We start from the raw sequence: 15258 nt of genomic DNA on the forward strand, positions 1-15258 counted from the left end.
CTGCTCCAACAAAGCAGTGTGCATCCACAGCTGGAATTGGCAATCAGCTAATTAGGTCAGCTCTTGGGCTGAATGGTTGGACAAAGAGGGAGCATGGCAAGGGGGAGCTGAGTGGTTGAATCGTGGGTGGAAAGGCCTAGAAGGACCTGGAAAATCAGCTTTATTTGTAACTTGAGCAAGAGAATTGGATAGAGGAGGGGGGAGAGGAGCAATCCGCCCTGGGAAGGGGGGAGAGGAGCACCAGCAGCCCTAGGGATGAGCTCGCTTCCCTCTGCTGCGCCTGTTGGCAGTGCCAGGAGCGAGGCTGCAAAGGGCTCAAGATGGCTCCCACCTCCCAGCAAAATGGGAGCAGGATGTCAGGAAGCTGCCTGCTGCTGCAGCGAGGAATTAAGCCCTCCCGCGTGCTGTGCTCCTTGTGGCTCGTTCAGGCCTTGCTGCTGCAGGAGATGACACTGCTGGGAAGCCCCTCCGGCGCTGGCAAGCAAGGAGGGAAGGTGTGGGCCTTTTTGGGGGATTGCGCTGCGCTTGGCTCTTGGAGCTCTTCCACCGTGTGCCCCATGTCCCCGAGAAACTGCTGGCTTTCCCTTTAAGCGACATAAAAGTTGCCCTGTGGCTGCGCCAGGTGGAGAGGGAGAGAGAAGGAAAAGCAGCTTTCGAGTGACAGGGAGGCGGAAAAGACCTGAAGGTGAAAGCTGAGGGGCGAGATGGCTTAAGGGCACGCTTTTGGGGTGGGTGGCTGAGCCTGCGTATGTTCTTGCGCTGGTGAGTAGCACCATCATCAATACAGATGAGAGTGACGTTTCTGGTTCACGCTGAGCGATTAGAGGCTGTCAGACTGCAGCAGGCGCAGACCACGGGAGAGGAGCAACAAAAACGCACAGCGACCCGCCCCAGCATCACCTCCGGGGCAGAGGAAGGACGCCGTGGTGTCCTCCATCAGCCCGTGCCCCGCTGACGCTCTCGGTCGGCTCCCGCACGCGGTGGTGCTGCCGCCGCCGCCGCGGTTGTCAATGTCAGAAGGGGGAGGGGACCTCTTCCTCGAGTGGTTTGGTCCTGGCAGTCCCTGTAATGTTGGAGCTGTCACAACAGGGAAAGGTTCCCAAGGAAGCTGCTTACCGAACGGGAGCTGGCTGGGTGCCTGCTTCTTTCAGCCTCAGAGATGAGCCGGGGTAGAAAGGGGAGGTAGCAAAATCCCTTCCAGCCTCAGCTCCGCCAGCGGTGCTGGCTGCTTGGGCTAAACCCAAACTGGTGTGGGGTCCGGGCTGCTCCTTCCTAGGGTCTCCTCACCGAGAGGCTCTGTGCCTCCAGGCTACGAGGCCACGCTGGGCCCCGCAGGCATCGTCCCCAGGATGTTTTTGGCTGAGGGGAGGTAAAGCTGACAGGAGAGCAGAGCCGCTGGTGGCAAGTCGCTGGCAGGAACGGGAGCGAAACCTTTTGTTTCTCGTCAAATGAGAGGCTGCAAAAACAATGATGGCAGCGTTCCTGCTCCCTACGTTTAATCCAGTATTGTAGCCGGGCGAGATAGCTGCAATAAAACGCCCGGCCGTTAATTTTATGCATGGGAAACTTCTTACCTGCTCTCCCCCCTGCTCCCTCCCCCGTACCTCCGGTTTCTTTTCCAACTGCAGCTATTTTTCCCTGCTGACTTCAGGTGTTTTGTATTCTGCTTAGATCAATAGCAGAACAACAGCAGCCTTCCAGTTGTCACCAGGAAGACCCTGCTGTCAGCTACAGCTCACCCGTTTTCTGCCAGTGCGCTGCGAGGGCTGGAGAGCCCTTCTGCCTGCCTGACAGCCCCACCGAGAGCTGTGCGGTGCAGGAGCACCGTATTGATATTTTTTTTTTTTAAATCCAGCCTAGGGAAAATGGGGTTCTGTGCTGCAGCACTTGGGTTTTTGCCCTCCTGCGTTTGGTTTGAAGAGGCAATAAAGCAGGCTGGCTGAGATGCCCCCCGGCCGGGCGGGAAGGGAGGCTGTGCGGTGGCACTGCGGGGCCGTGTGTCCTGCAGAGGCTGTCAGCACCATCCCTGCCGTGGGGCTTTGCCAAGGGAGCTGGTCCCCGGTGATACGCTGCTTAGCAGCCTTTGAGACACGAGCAGGAAGAGCAAATCCATTGCCTAATCTGACAAACGTGCCAGGACCGCGTTAGCTGATGTGAACACTGGGCTCTGTTCGTGTATTTCAACAATCTCTGGTACTTATGTTAGCTTGGAGCAAATCAATGCAAATATTTTTCTTCATAGAACAAAAAGCATTCACTGGAACACATACAACCTCTGTGTCTATCTTCTACCCCAAGTGCCAAAATAGGAAGCATTTTAGAAACCAAAGCACCGGGCATGGCTTTGCTCTCGAGTGTCTGTTGTTTTTGTTTTTGTTTTATTCTTTTTTTCCTTTGCTTTCTCTCTCTTTTGGAACTGGACTGTTTTGTGAATCCCTTCACCGTCGGATTACAAGGAGCGCAGTCTCAGGCTCTTGATCAGCTCTGACGCAGTGACAGGTCATGCTGAGCCGGTGCCTGCACTGCAGCTTGACTCGAGCTGCTCCCGGTGGGTGCCTGGGTGGGTGGCTCTGCCTCAGCCCTGACGCCTCTGCAGCTGCCCTCCCTCTCGGAGGGATCTGTTCCAAAACGTGGTCTAGACTAGGAGGCAAGGTGGGATGGTAGACGAGCCGAGAGCTTTGTAGAGGCGAGGAAACGTAGACTGCAGCACAATACTAGTTGAACTGAAGCTTCAGTACTCATATGACAATTTAGTGTGTACGGAGGGCAGGTAGGCTGTCTGAACTAGACTGTTAGCCAATGCTTTCCACTGCCACACCGGCAAATCCAAACTGGGTCCCCTCTGATGTGCCTGTTCTGTGGGCAGAGGCTCCTGACAGCCTGGGCTTTCAAGCTGGAAGCTTCCTTAGTCTATAATGTAGTGGGCGTGTAAGCACCGCGCTGTCCCCAGAGCACTGCTCCTGGGGAGGACGCTGACAGATGTGGAAGGCTGGCCTCAGCTTAAGTTTTAAGCTAAGTCAGGTGATGGAAAGTAGAATGCAGGAGGTAGAGACGAGAGAAGGCTTTGAAGGAGAGGGTTTATGAGGAAAATGGGGCCATTATGTAAAAGCTGTAACTTGGTGATGCTGTTGGGAACGTGGCTCTCATCGTAACAGGGTTTGCTTGTGGATAACGAAAGCCAGCTCCTTGTGTGAGCACAGTGCTCGGCTCTGCCTTGCCTCTGTGCTGTGACAGAGCTAAAATGGAGGAGCCACGTGCTGGAAGGGATAAGCTGCAAGAGCTTTGTGAGCAACCCCCCAGCGTCGTGCCGTCCAACACCACAAACTGTGCTGGAAGGAAACCTCTGCTAATTGTGGGCCTTAGAAATGCAGCTTGAGATCGCAACGCAAGGAAGACATGAGCAGCTTCCAGGAGGAACACAGAAGGATGTGAAGAGGAGAGGGGGGTCTGGATGCCTGGCAGCTCTCCTGTGCCTGCTGGGCACAGCACCCCGGTGGCAGGCAACGTCGTCCCTCTTCCTTCCACTCGTTCAGTGACTCGTCACTCTGTATTTTGCCGAGCGTGTTGTGGGGGTGGAAACCTGGAATAAACCCATTTCTTCTTCAGCCTCCTCGTGTAGAGTTTGAATTAAACTTCCTAATAAAGCAATTGTTATTTTTCTAAGCCGATTCTCCAGGTGTAAGTGCTGTTCCTCCCCCTGCCCTCCCTCGCATTCCTCCTGTCCCGGGGCGTCGGGGGGGTGCTGTTTTTCCCCTGGGGACGTGTGGGGGGTTCCATTGTCCCTACACCATTGGCACCCCCACGCAGGGGGAGCCCCCTGTCCCTGGCTGTGGGTGCCAACGGTGTAGGCCTGAGGGGCTGCTACAGAGCACGAAGCCCGCTGTAAAGCGGAGCCGTGACTGCGGGGGGCGTTGAGCCCCGCTCCTGGCTTTTGGGGGGGGGGGGGGGGGGTCCCTCGGGGGGGGTCCCCGACCCCTGCGGCCCCCAGGCCTCTCCCACTTCCTGGTTACCGGGCGCACCCGGAAGCGGCCGCGCGGTTTCCAGGAAGTGACGCCATGGCGCGGCGGCCGGGCGGGGCGGGCGATGGCGGAAGCGGAGGCCAAGATGAAGCAGTTCCATGGCGCCGGGGGGGCCGGGCTGGACGCCGAGCGCGGCCGCTTCCCTTACTGCGTCGTCTGGACCCCGATCCCCGTCCTGACGTGAGGCCGGGAGCCTCGGGGGCTCGGCGGGGAAGGCTTTGCCGGGAGCCGCTTGGGTCTCCGCAGGACCTGGGGCCCGGGGGGGAACCGGCTCGGCCTTGGGGGGGGGTCGCGGCTGGGGAGCGAAGGGGCCTCGGGGGGCCCAAAGCCGCGGGGGCCTCGCAGCCAGCCCCAGGGGAGCCCCTGCTGGGTTTCCCCGTGGTGCTGGCGGGGTGTAGGCAGGCTTCAAGGAGAGTTTTGGAGGTGTTTTTGTTTGTTTTGTTTGTTTTTTGTTTTTTTTTCTTGCAGTTGTGGGAAAATGGGAAGCCCTAAACATGTGGTTCCTGGAGGGGGGGGGGGGGTGATTTTCACGCAGTCCCCATCCCCTCCAATTGCAGCCGGGTGTGAATGTTTGCTGAGCCGGGGCTGAAAGTCAGGGCGAAGACGTGGCGCGGTCTGTGGGGCTGGGAACGGCGCCGGGCCTCTGCTCAGCCGGGAGAAAACTTCCCTGTGCTGCCCCGCGTGTACGAACCTGCCCTGATCGTTATCTTCTCTTTTTCACACGGCTGCACATCCCGTCCTCCCCGTTCCAAAGCTTTCAACCTCCTTATCTCCCCCCGGGACTGCTGAGGAGAGCTGTCCTGCCGGAGTTAGTGGGTGTCCCTGTTTGTTTGTGGGCTCGTTCCCCGACGAGCAGTGGCATCTTCCTCTTGATTTTTTTAGCAGTGGAAATTTCAGCGTCGTTATTTGGTGAAATCTCTCGCTAGATTGCATAATTGCCCCAATTTTCTTCCTCTGACGTTTCCTGTCATCCTGGGGTTTGGAGGCTTGAAAGCCAGTCAGCGTCGGGGGGAGAAGTAAGGAGAAGGAAGATCTGTTTACACCTTTGAAGGTGGCAAAGCTGTGACAGGGCTGCGTTCAGCTGCACCTCCTGGCTGATAGAACACGGCTCTGTGCAGGCAGCGAAGCCGCCTGGCTGCTTTGCATCGCACCAGATAGGAAAACGCAGAGGTGAAGTGATAGAAGCGCTGAAACTTTGCAGGAAGCCTTTCCCTGCGTGGTGAGGTTGCGTTATCAGCAGGAGCTGGGCGCAGTTTATCTCCTCGGCTGCGCTTGCCGGCGTGCTTGGCTTTATCTGCTCGTTTTGGTGGGTTTAGGATCTCCCTAATTGAGCAGTGATTCTGTTCTTGTTTAACCTTGCTGTAATGTCACCTGAAATATTAGTCTCTGGGCACGGTCCCATGAGGGGAGGGAGAAATCAAAGAGAGGGCAGCAAAGCTGAGGATGCAGGAGGGTGTGGGTGAGCGCTGGTGCTCGGCCTGAAATGCTTCGTAGGGGTCACAGGGGATCCGAGGGGGAGATAAAGAGCTGCAGCTCTCCGGAGCTGCAAATATCAAGGGAAGAGGAGGATGAGTCTTTGAAACATGGAGACCATTTAGGGGAGGGAGTGCTCTTCCTGGAGCCAGCAGCCCCGCTTTCCACCTGAGGTGCCAAAATCTAGTTGCAGTGTGAATGGGGAGATGGGCAGGGGGACCTTTTCTTCTCAGCCGTTGAAGTGGGAAGGCCGGCTTTATCTCACCACTGTTTCATCAGGATCTAACCTTTTTTAACTCGGAAGCCCAAATGGGGTGTTTGGGAGCCTGGGGCTTGCCCTTCCCTGTCTGGGGGGTGCAGGCGGTGCAGGCCATTGGAGTCCTGCTCATCCTGTAAGTGCAGCCACTCAAAAACTTGAAAAGTGCCTTGAAAAAAGATTTTTTTTAATTTAAAAAGTGAAAACTTGAAGCCTGACCACCCTGCGGATGAGCCGACCAGATCAGCTCATCGGGGATCACAGCTCTGGGTGTTTTCCCTTTCCAGCTCAAGCCCGGTTTCCCTTTGCTTGTACCTCTCCTGCTTTCGCCTCCCAGCCTGTCCCGTGCTGTGCAGTTTGTTGCGTGGCCGCTCTTGCAGGCTCTCGGCGCGATCGGGGGGCAAATATCTCAGCCTGACGCCTCCCTTGTTGCCTCGGCAGGTGGCTCTTCCCTATCATCGGCCACATGGGCATCTGCACGTCGACCGGGGTCATCCGGGACTTCGCGGGGCCGTACTTTGTCTCGGTAAGTAGGCAACAGATCCAGGTACGCGAGGCAAACCCTGTGCTTGGTCTGCGTCTCACCTCTGCTGGGGGCTTCTGAGCCACCCCCTGCCTTTTGCAGCTCCGAGTTCTGCAGAGTAATGGCTTTAGTTGTTTCCGAGACCGTGGATCAATGCCACGGAGGTTGCTGTCCAGTGCAGATCATCTGGGGGGTTGGTAAACAGCGACTAGTTTGGTTTGGGGAGCAGGAGGTGAAGGATCATGTGCTCTGTGCTCTTAACGGGGAGGTTTGGACCTGAATTCTTTTGCAGTAACCCAAGTTTCAGGAGCTGCTTTCGAACCTCTCAGCATGCCTGCTGCTGTCGTGGTGCGTGGCATCAGGCGTGTGACAATCTTCTACACTGCTTTATATCCTGCTGGAGTCTGCAAGCAGGGGAATTTTAGGGATAATTAATGCTCCTTAAAGATTAGGACACTTACACCTTAGAGCTGACGAGGCATTCACAGTTTAAAGGGAGGGAACACGGTACATACACCATGGAGCCAGGTAATGCCACCGTGTACAGAGCATGAACGCACTCACCCCCTGAACAAGAGCTTACAAACACAGCTGAGACCTAAAACACGGATGGGGTCGGTGTTTTGGGACTGTTGAGGTGACGCGGCGGCGTCCTTGCTACATGATCACGGGCTGAGAGGTTTCCAGCAAGAGGTTTGTCATGAACACAGTGCGGGGTTGTCCTCACGAGCTCCCTTTTTTCTGTTTTATTTGTAGGAAGACAACATGGCCTTTGGGAAGCCAGTGAAGTAAGTGCTCCCGTTACTTTGTATGGAACTGAGCAGCTGACCTGCAGATGTCCTTTAATTCACAGAGGCAGCCAGGCCGTAACACTGCTCTTCTCGTTGTTCACATAACCTAATTCAAGTGGACGGCTGCTGTGTCTGTGCTTTTCAAGAAACCACGTTAAGTTCAATCTTTTTAGAAGCGTGGCGGCAGGATAATGGCATTAATAACTGTAGCTGTACGGAGCCTTTACGAGAAAAAAAAAGGACCAAAACATTTTAAAAGAATGTTAGCAACAAGTGCTCCAAGTAAATGGTGCCCGTGCTAATGACCTGTCATCACTCCCATCTTGTTAATGATGTTCTGGGGTAGGGGGCGAGGTTCCTGGGCTTTGTGTGTCTGTCAGATCACGTTTACATTTTAAGTGGCCTGCAGGCTTCATCTCGTAGCACATGAAAGCCGTTCAGAGGGGCCTGTAGCCTCGAGGCCTGCAATTTCTCTGTCCAGAGCGCCCCAGGGCTGAGGGTGCTGAGTGTTGGTTCCTGCAGCATGTGCTGGTCTGGAAGGGTGCAGTTCCTTGGGCTCCAGAGGCAGCCTTTTTCCTAAGCCCTTCAAGCAGCTTCCTGCTGGGAAGGGCAAAAAAGTTGCAGGGGAGCAGCAGCAGAGCCAAGGGATCACGGAAGGGATCTGTTCTCGTTTCCCAGGTACTGGAAGCTGGATCCTGGCAAGGTGTACTCCTCCAACCCCAACATGTGGGACACGGCTGTGCACGATGCCTCGGAGGAGTACAAGCACCGAATGGTACGGCTGTGGTGCCCGCGTCCTGTCTGGGGCGACACCTCCCCAGGGTTGGGGTCCTTCCTGCAGGACTGGGACCTGTGGGCCTGCACCAGCTCCGGGGGCAGGGCCGGGGAGCCCTGAGGCAGGATTTCTAACGCTCTGCCCCTTCTTCTGTTCCAGCACAACCTCTGCTGCGATAACTGCCACTCTCACGTGGCTCTGGCCTTGAACTTGATGAGATACGACAACAGCACCTCCTGGAACATGGTCAAGCTCTGCTTCTTCTCACTCCTCTATGGGAAGTACGTGAGGTGAGCTGAGAGCAGTCTAGATGCAGCAGGCAGAGGGGCTTTGTTTCTTTCCTTCTTCCCATCCCTCCAGAGCTTCAGCCTCTTGGGAAAGGGAGGAACATCTCCCCCCCTGCCCACAACACGTGGGGGAGTGTTGCTGGTAGGTGGTGCTCTCACTGCTTGTTCTTAAGCAAAGAACCGGGAGCGTTTGCTGGGTTGCACTGGATGCTGCTCCTGAGATACCGTCCCTAGCAACGAATTTAGGGTGCCAGGAATTTGGGAAATGCTAACTAGAGCAAATATCGCTCTCTGTGTTGTCTTTTGGCTGGGTTAGGTCAGAACAGAAGGTCACAGAATGGCTCCTCTCCAAGGATTGCTGGTCTCTCTTCCCTCTCTTGAATCTTGTTTACACTAAAACTAGTCTGATTTCCAGCTGGAGTGGAGAGGGAAACCCTGAGCTTTCCTTCTTAGAAAGAGCTCTTAATCTCCATTTTATCTCCTTGAGCCTGGAGAGGAGATTCTGCAAGGACAGCCCTGAATAAAGGTTTCTTGTTGCTTCCCTTCTGCTGGGTCTGCTCTTTCTGGAAGAGCCCAACCAGCTTTCCTGCAAGCGTGGTCCCCCTGCGCTGGGTAAATACACCGGCAGCCTGAACACTGAGGCTGACTGAAATGGGGTTTCATTGTTTGTCTGTGGAGATATGAAACATGCCAAAGTTATAGACTTTGACCTGGATTTGAGCTGGAAGGCGAGTCCAGCCCTGTTGCTCATGATGCAGTTATTTGTGGACCTGATTTAACCTCACATTTTTAACGTGTACTGTGTGGCAGTGCTAGCAATGGATAAGAGAAACATCTGTCTCCTGGTTTCTCCACTTACCATCACTTCCTTCTCTCCCTCCTGTCTTCCTCTGCTGACTTCTTATGTTCAAACTCTCCCCCTATTGTGTGTTTTTTTTTTTCCCATCTTGCAGCGTAGGGGGATTTGTGAAGACCTGGCTTCCCTTTGTCCTCTTCCTGGGGGTGATCCTGACGGTCGTTCTGACACTTCACCTGCGGTGATGACAGCTGTGAGCTCCCCGTCCTGCGGGCACACGAAGGAAGAAACTGTGACTGCTTGACCCAGCGAGGTGGAGGCGTGGGACTCCGGGAGGCGTTTTCTGGGGAAGGTGGCCACTCCACTCCATTGTAACAACTCATCTTTGTTCCCCGGGACTGGCTTCTTACCCTTCTGTTTCTGTTCTGTCGACGGTGTCTCCCAACAGCAGAGGTCCTGAAGCCTCCTGATCCCTCCCTGAATTTGCTCCCTCCCTGCAATGTGGTAGGTAGAAACGCAATCAGGAAAGGAGAGGCGTGGGCACCTTTGCATTCCGTGCGAGGCAAACCCTGCCTCCTGCTTCAGGAGCGCGGGCAGCTGCACCTTGTAAGGTTCTCTCTGATCACCTCTGGGTTCTTCCTCCTGGCAAACCTCATCAGGTGCCTCCTGGGGTTTCCAGTCTCCCAGGGGCAGTTGTTTCCCTGTTGCACGGCTCTCCTGCAGCACACGTTTCACAGTGGAGGTGTGGGGCTCCTCCTGGGGGTACGCAGCCCTCGCTGACGGTCTCCCCAGTAGTGCCAGAAAGGTGTTGACGGCGCAGCACTCCTCTGAGGAGAGACACACAGAGGAACGCTCCGTGGCGGGGCAGATGCGTCTGGTCCTGCTGGTGAGCCCAGAAAAGCAGGAAACTAGGGCTTGGGTATGGCTCGTGGCAGTCTGCACGCTTTCAGCAGCGTGTCGCAGAGCTGGGAGTCTGCTGCCAAATCCCTTTTAGCTTGTGCCAGAGAAAATCTAGCTTCCCCGCTTCTCCCTGGGCTCTGAATGCCTGAAATTGTCGTTACACTCCTCCCAAGCTGCTTAGCTTCCCTTTGATCCCGAGCGCTTTGCATGTCACAGAAATCACGCCTGCAGAGGTGGTGGCAGCAGCAGCAGGTACTGGCTCCCGGGACAGAAGGCTTTGGGGCTGTGAAAGCATCCGTGCCTTGCAGAGCAGTGCCCGAATCCTGGGCTTAGTGGGGCCAACGGAGGTTTAAAGAGGTGGAGGGACTGGCAGGCAGACGTGCTCTGCTTGGGCTCAGCAGCAGCAAACAGGGCACTGCTGTCTTGTGGCTGGTCCCGGCGTGGTGCCTGGGGAGCTGTGGCGTGTTCTGGAGAGCACGCTCTGGGGTGAAAGCACTTGGAAGGTGAAAAATTTAGAAGGTCTGGCAGTGCTGGGGGTCTGATGGCCCTTCCGAGCCCTGGAGCGGGCAGAATGGCTCCTAGAGGAGGTGGTTTGGGAGTGCTGAGCAGGGAGTGTGCCTGGGGTCAGGTCCCTGCTTGCTGAGGCTCCGGCTGCTTTCTGGGGTGCTCTTAGCCGGGTGGCTGTCGGGTGTCCCCCGAGGGCTGCGTGCCATTAAGCAGATGCCCTCTGATTGCAGAGGAAGGCTTAGCTTTTCCTCTCTTGCCTTGAAAGGCCGGCTCTTTACTCCACTACCTGATGGATTTCAGCCTCAAGGAGTGCTCGTGGCCAGCAAGAAAGCTCTTTTTTGTCTGCGTGCCATCCCTGTGGCTTCCTCTGATGTGGCAGCCCTGTCAGTCCCCCTGCTGGCTCTGGAGGCCGTCCCTTTGTGCCTCCCCATCTGCTTCCATCCCCCTGACCCCCCCCCTAGCTCTGTAGGGGGGCTGGGGGCTCTTGGGCTTCTCGAATTCTTCATTTCCTCCTCGGTCACACTTAAATAGCCCCTTAAACCTCTCCGTTCTCCCTAGCACCCGGTTGTCCTTGTCACCTGGTGCTGGCCTGGCGGGGTGGGAGCTCTTCGCTGCCCTTCCCCACCTTCCTGGAGCTGAAGCAGGCGGCGTCTCCTGCGTGCAGTCCTTTAAACCCGAGCAGAGGGCGGGCTGGAGGGTGCTGAGGCCAATTAGAAAGCCAAAACCTGGATCAAAGAGAACCTTGCAAGGAAAAGATGGAATCTCACGGAGCTGCCCAGCGTCGCTGCCGTGCCCCAGGACAAGCCAGTGGAACGGGAGGGATCAGTCCTTTGCCCCAGTTTGTCATTTTAGCGCGATTCCTCAATGTCCTGCCAAGGATGCGCCGGGAGTCCCCGGCCCCAGGGCTGAAGCCAACCTGTCTTACGCAGTAGCAATAACCCAGAGACTCTTTGGGCTGTCTCACACGTTGCTGCAGTGTTTCAGCGATAAGCTAGACGAGCGTTGCCAAAGCTGAGACTCCGAGGTGTCAGGGGAGGCCGGGAGTGGGGCTGCTGGCCACGATCCCCGCTCCCGGGCCTTCGGAAAGTGCCGAGTGCCATTCCCCACCGGGAAAATCCTTCTCGTTTGCTCCCCGCGCTTTCTATTTTTTATTTTTTAACCAGATCTGGGTTCTGAACGGAGGCTCTTCCCCTGCAAACGAGCCCTGCGGGACCTCGGGCTGCGGAGCTGCTTCCCCTGCACCTCGACCGCCAGCAGGGTGGGACGGCTCCGGGCACCCAGAGGGAGCACGGGCGGCTCCACAGCAAGGTGTGCAGCAGAGGTAGCACGGAGCCAGCCCCGGCAGCCTTGCTGGCCTCCCTGTGCCTGCAGGAGGGCTCCTGCAGAGAGGCTGGCTGTGGGCTGGGCAGATTTACTGCTCCACCACGCCGCCGGCGCTGCGGGAGCGCGGGGAGACGGGCGATGCGTGGGGAGAGCGGGCTGGGAGGTGGGTGGGTGGGTGAGGAAGGTGCTTTCCTTGCAGCTGCCTTCATCTCGCCGCCAGCTCCTTGCCCGCGGCCTCCTAAAGGTTCCCCCCTGTCCCTGTCCTCCCCGATGGCGCTTTTCTGGTCCCCTCCTTTCCCCTTTGCACGTGCTCGTGCTGCAGAGCTCCGTGGCTCTGCCCTGCTCTTCTTCGGCGAGGGCCAGCCCCTCCGTACCCTCTTCCTTTGTTCTCTTGATCTCTGTGGGGCGCTGGATTACTTTGTAAATATTTAAACTCTGCTTCTGTGGTTTCATAATCCTGACGGTAGGGGAAATAAACTTATTTCTGTGGATGTCTCCAGGTGCCTTCTCTTATTGTCGAGGCTTCTCTCCTTCAGAAGCAGGCTCAGCTTTCCCCCCCCACGACCTCCTGAGCTGCAGCCTCCTGCCTGCGGGCAGCGCGAGGAGCTGGCCCTGGAAGGCCCCCGCGCCTTTCCTTTCACAGAGCTGCCCTTGCGTGGCCAGAAGTCACGGTCCTGTTTGCAGAGCTGCTGTCGGGAAGAGAAGGGGGGGGGGAGCTGGGGAGGGGATGGCGCTGGGAGCTGCTTGCTGCAGAGCTGGAAGCCTTTGCTGCAGTGCAGGCAGAGCCCGCGCCGTGCCAGAGCTTTAATGCCAGGGCTCCGAGAGCCAGGGCCCTTCTGCGGGCCTTTGTTTAGGGGAAAGGTTTTAGGGGAAGGGGCCCTGCCTCGTGCTGGGCTCGTCCCTAACCCCCTGCCAGCTCAGCACAGCCCTGCATGGCCCCGAGCAGGCAGAGAGCGGAGCATTTGGGGAGGAGGATGCTTTTTGGTCCCCCCCCCCTTGTAGGTTTATCTCATTCAGCTGTGAATAACTTCCCTCCACGCAGCCCCAGGTTTGGCATCCCTCTTTTCTCAGCATCTGGGGGGTTTTCGCCCCCCAGCTCCTCAAAGCTCGGAGCCCCCGTGGCTTCCCTCGCCCCGCGAGCTGCTGGAGGGGGGCTGGGGGTGCTGAGACCAGGCCAGGACCCCAAACCCCCCGCCCTGGGTGTGGGGCTGGGGGTCTCTCACCCCTTTTTGCTCCGTGGGGAGCGCGCTGTGGCTGCGGTGGTTGGCGGCAGCGCCACGACGTCTCCTACCCCTCACCACGGGGGGGCTGCGATGCTGGGGACGTGATGCTGGCACTGAGGGGGGGGTCAGGGCGCTCTCAGGGTCCCGGCAGCCCCCACTGCCCACGATGTCCCCCCAAGAATGTCCCTATGGGGATGGGGGCACGGGGCCGCCCTTGGAGTGGGGTCACTTGGCTGCAGCTGGCTGGACAGGGGGGGCACATCACAGGACCCCCCCCCCCGAGGTCTGATCTCAAGCAGCACTTCAGCGTTTGCGTCTTTGGAGCTTCCCAAATGCCAGCAGCGGGGCCTGGGCTGCCCTTAGGGCCAGGTTACCCCCCCTTAGGGCTTCCCTGTCATGCTCAGTCCCCCCCCATCTGTTTTGTTCCTCAGCAAGGGGGGAGCAGGCGCAGCGCAGGGTCCCCCCCCGCTTGTTGTCCCCAGCTGGAGCCGAGGGTGGGACCTCTGCGACATCCCTGCATGGGTAAAAAAAATAAAACTGCATCAAAATCCCCCAGCTCTGGGGTGCTCGGCTCCGTCCCTGCGTCCCCAACTCCGTCCCTGGGGGGGGGGGCCACATCCTGCTGCGCTCCCCACAGCGTTCAGCCCCCACAGCTGCCTCTGACACCCCGATTTCCCCCCTCCTGAGGCCGGGGGTCCCGTGGGGTGCTGCCCCCTGCCCTCCACACGTAAGGAGCCCCAAACCCACCGGCTCTGCCCCCTGCCCCCTGCCTCAGTTTCCCCCCCCCGGGCTCACCCGTGCCTGGCGCACCCGAGGAACGGGTCCGGGGCTGGGCACGTGGGTGGGAGCAGAAATGAGGCCGAGCCTGTTCTGGGTGCCCGCGGGGCTGCTGCCAGCACCCAGCACCCAGCACCCAGCACCCAAAGGAGCTGCTCCTGAGCTGGGTGCCCCCCCCCAGCCCCTCCACGAGTGACCGTGGGGACATCGGGGCAAAACCCCGCGTGGGTGCGGGTCCCTTGGGAAGGGCTTTGGGTGGGGAATGGGTTCAATCCTGCGGGTGGTGCAAAGAAAATTGTCCCCCGGGGGTGGCCGGGTGTCACCAGCCCCCGGGCACGCTGCGGGGGGAGGCTACAGCGAGAGCCAGCAAATTTGTCACCCCTGGTCACCCCCACACCAGGATCAGCACCCCAAATCCTGCCCTGTCCTTTTCTAGGGCAGCCTCAGCACCCCCCTGGGGGGGTTTGGTGCTGGGGGGGCTGCGCGCAGGGGGCTCGGTGGCAGCAGGGACCCGCGGTGGTTTCGGAGCATCCCCTGCGCAACGAGGGGGGGACGCAGGGACACGGGGAGGGTGCCCAGCCTCGAGGTCTGCCCCAAACACCCCACGAGAGGAGGACAGCGGACAGACAGACAGACACAGACGGGCACAGGCAGACGGACACGGACAGGCAGGGCCCTCGCTGCAGCCCCATTTCCTCCGAAACCTCGCTAAAAATAAGCTCGGCACCGCCCGATGCGCCCGGCCTGATCCTGCGCGGGGCTGAGCACGGGGGGGGGGGTTGTCCTGAAGGGGAGACCCCCCCCCCAAGGTGGGAGACCCCCCCCCGAGCCTTGAAGGTGTGCCAAGGGGGGCTGGAGGCTGGGGGTGCCCATGGGGTGGGGGAGCCCTATGGGATTTGGGGGGGGGTCTGCAGCCCCCCCCCGGGACCCCCAAACTGCCCCACGCTGCGTTTTGGGGTGCTGCAGGGCACTGCGGGGAGGGAGGATCTCACACCAGTCCCCCCAGTTCCTCCCAGTTCAGCTCAAGGTGGGGCCAGGTAAGGCTCCCTGGGGGGGGGGCGCATCCTTCCCCATTCTCCCCCCCCGGCTGGGAACGGCTCCTCCTGCCCCATCCCATCCCCTCCAACCCACCCCAGCACCGCTGCTGCCCCCTTTCCTTTCGGGCTCTCCCTTTCTCCCCGGCTTCCTGACGCCTCCCAGTTCAGCCCAGTTCAACCCAGTGCAGCCCAGTCCCGTCCGGCGGGTGCTGCTGGCTCCAGTCCCTGCTTTCGTGCCGCCGAGGCGAGGAGGCGCCTTGCTCTCGCCTGCGGTTGACTCAGCTTTAGGGCCTCCAGCACCCAGTGGGGCGCGGGGGGCACCCCTGGAGACGAGGGTCCCCGTGGGGGCTCGGGGTGGGGGGGCCACGAACCACGGCCGGGGGCCCATGGCCCCACAAAATCCCCTGGGCAGGTAAGGGCGGCCGCGGGGGTGACCCCGTTACTGGCCCCACAGCACGGGAAATGGGGGCTGGGGGTAGGATTTGGGGTCTGGCTGCTCTCACGGGGGGGGCTGCAGCCTCCGAATTTCGCTCTTCGTCTTGGGGGGGCCCCAGGAGCCCCCATTTTTGGG

General features: G+C 58.8%; 1 protein-coding gene across 1 annotated transcript; it reads left to right on the forward strand.

Annotated features, from left to right (window-relative positions):
- Positions 1–4076: 4076 nt before the first annotated feature.
- Positions 4077–12145, forward strand: TMEM222 (transmembrane protein 222). Its single transcript, XM_084300453.1, has 6 exons — positions 4077–4199; positions 6190–6274; positions 7028–7059; positions 7741–7837; positions 7997–8127; positions 9078–12145. Exons 1-6 carry the CDS (start codon positions 4084–4086, stop codon positions 9163–9165), a joined length of 549 nt encoding a protein of 182 aa, XP_084156579.1. The 5' UTR covers positions 4077–4083; the 3' UTR covers positions 9166–12145.
- The last annotated feature ends 3113 nt before the right edge of the window (positions 12146–15258 follow it).

This window comes from Netta rufina (genome assembly GCF_964035555.1).
Source record: "Netta rufina genome assembly, chromosome: 23".
Taxonomy (NCBI): domain Eukaryota; kingdom Metazoa; phylum Chordata; class Aves; order Anseriformes; family Anatidae; genus Netta; species Netta rufina.

What these genes read in the sequence shown, in the direction of transcription:
- TMEM222 (XM_084300453.1), top strand. Translation starts at nt 4,084, where the DNA reads ATGGCGGAAGCGGAGGCCAAGATGAAGCAGTTCCATGGCGCCGGGGGG. An exon ending in CGGGGCCGTACTTTGTCTCG is followed by an intron (nt 6,275 to 7,027) that starts GTAAGTAGGCAA and finishes TTTTATTTGTAG; the next exon opens with GAAGACAACATGGCCTTTGG. An exon ending in GCCTTTGGGAAGCCAGTGAA is followed by an intron (nt 7,060 to 7,740) that starts GTAAGTGCTCCC and finishes CTCGTTTCCCAG; the next exon opens with GTACTGGAAGCTGGATCCTG.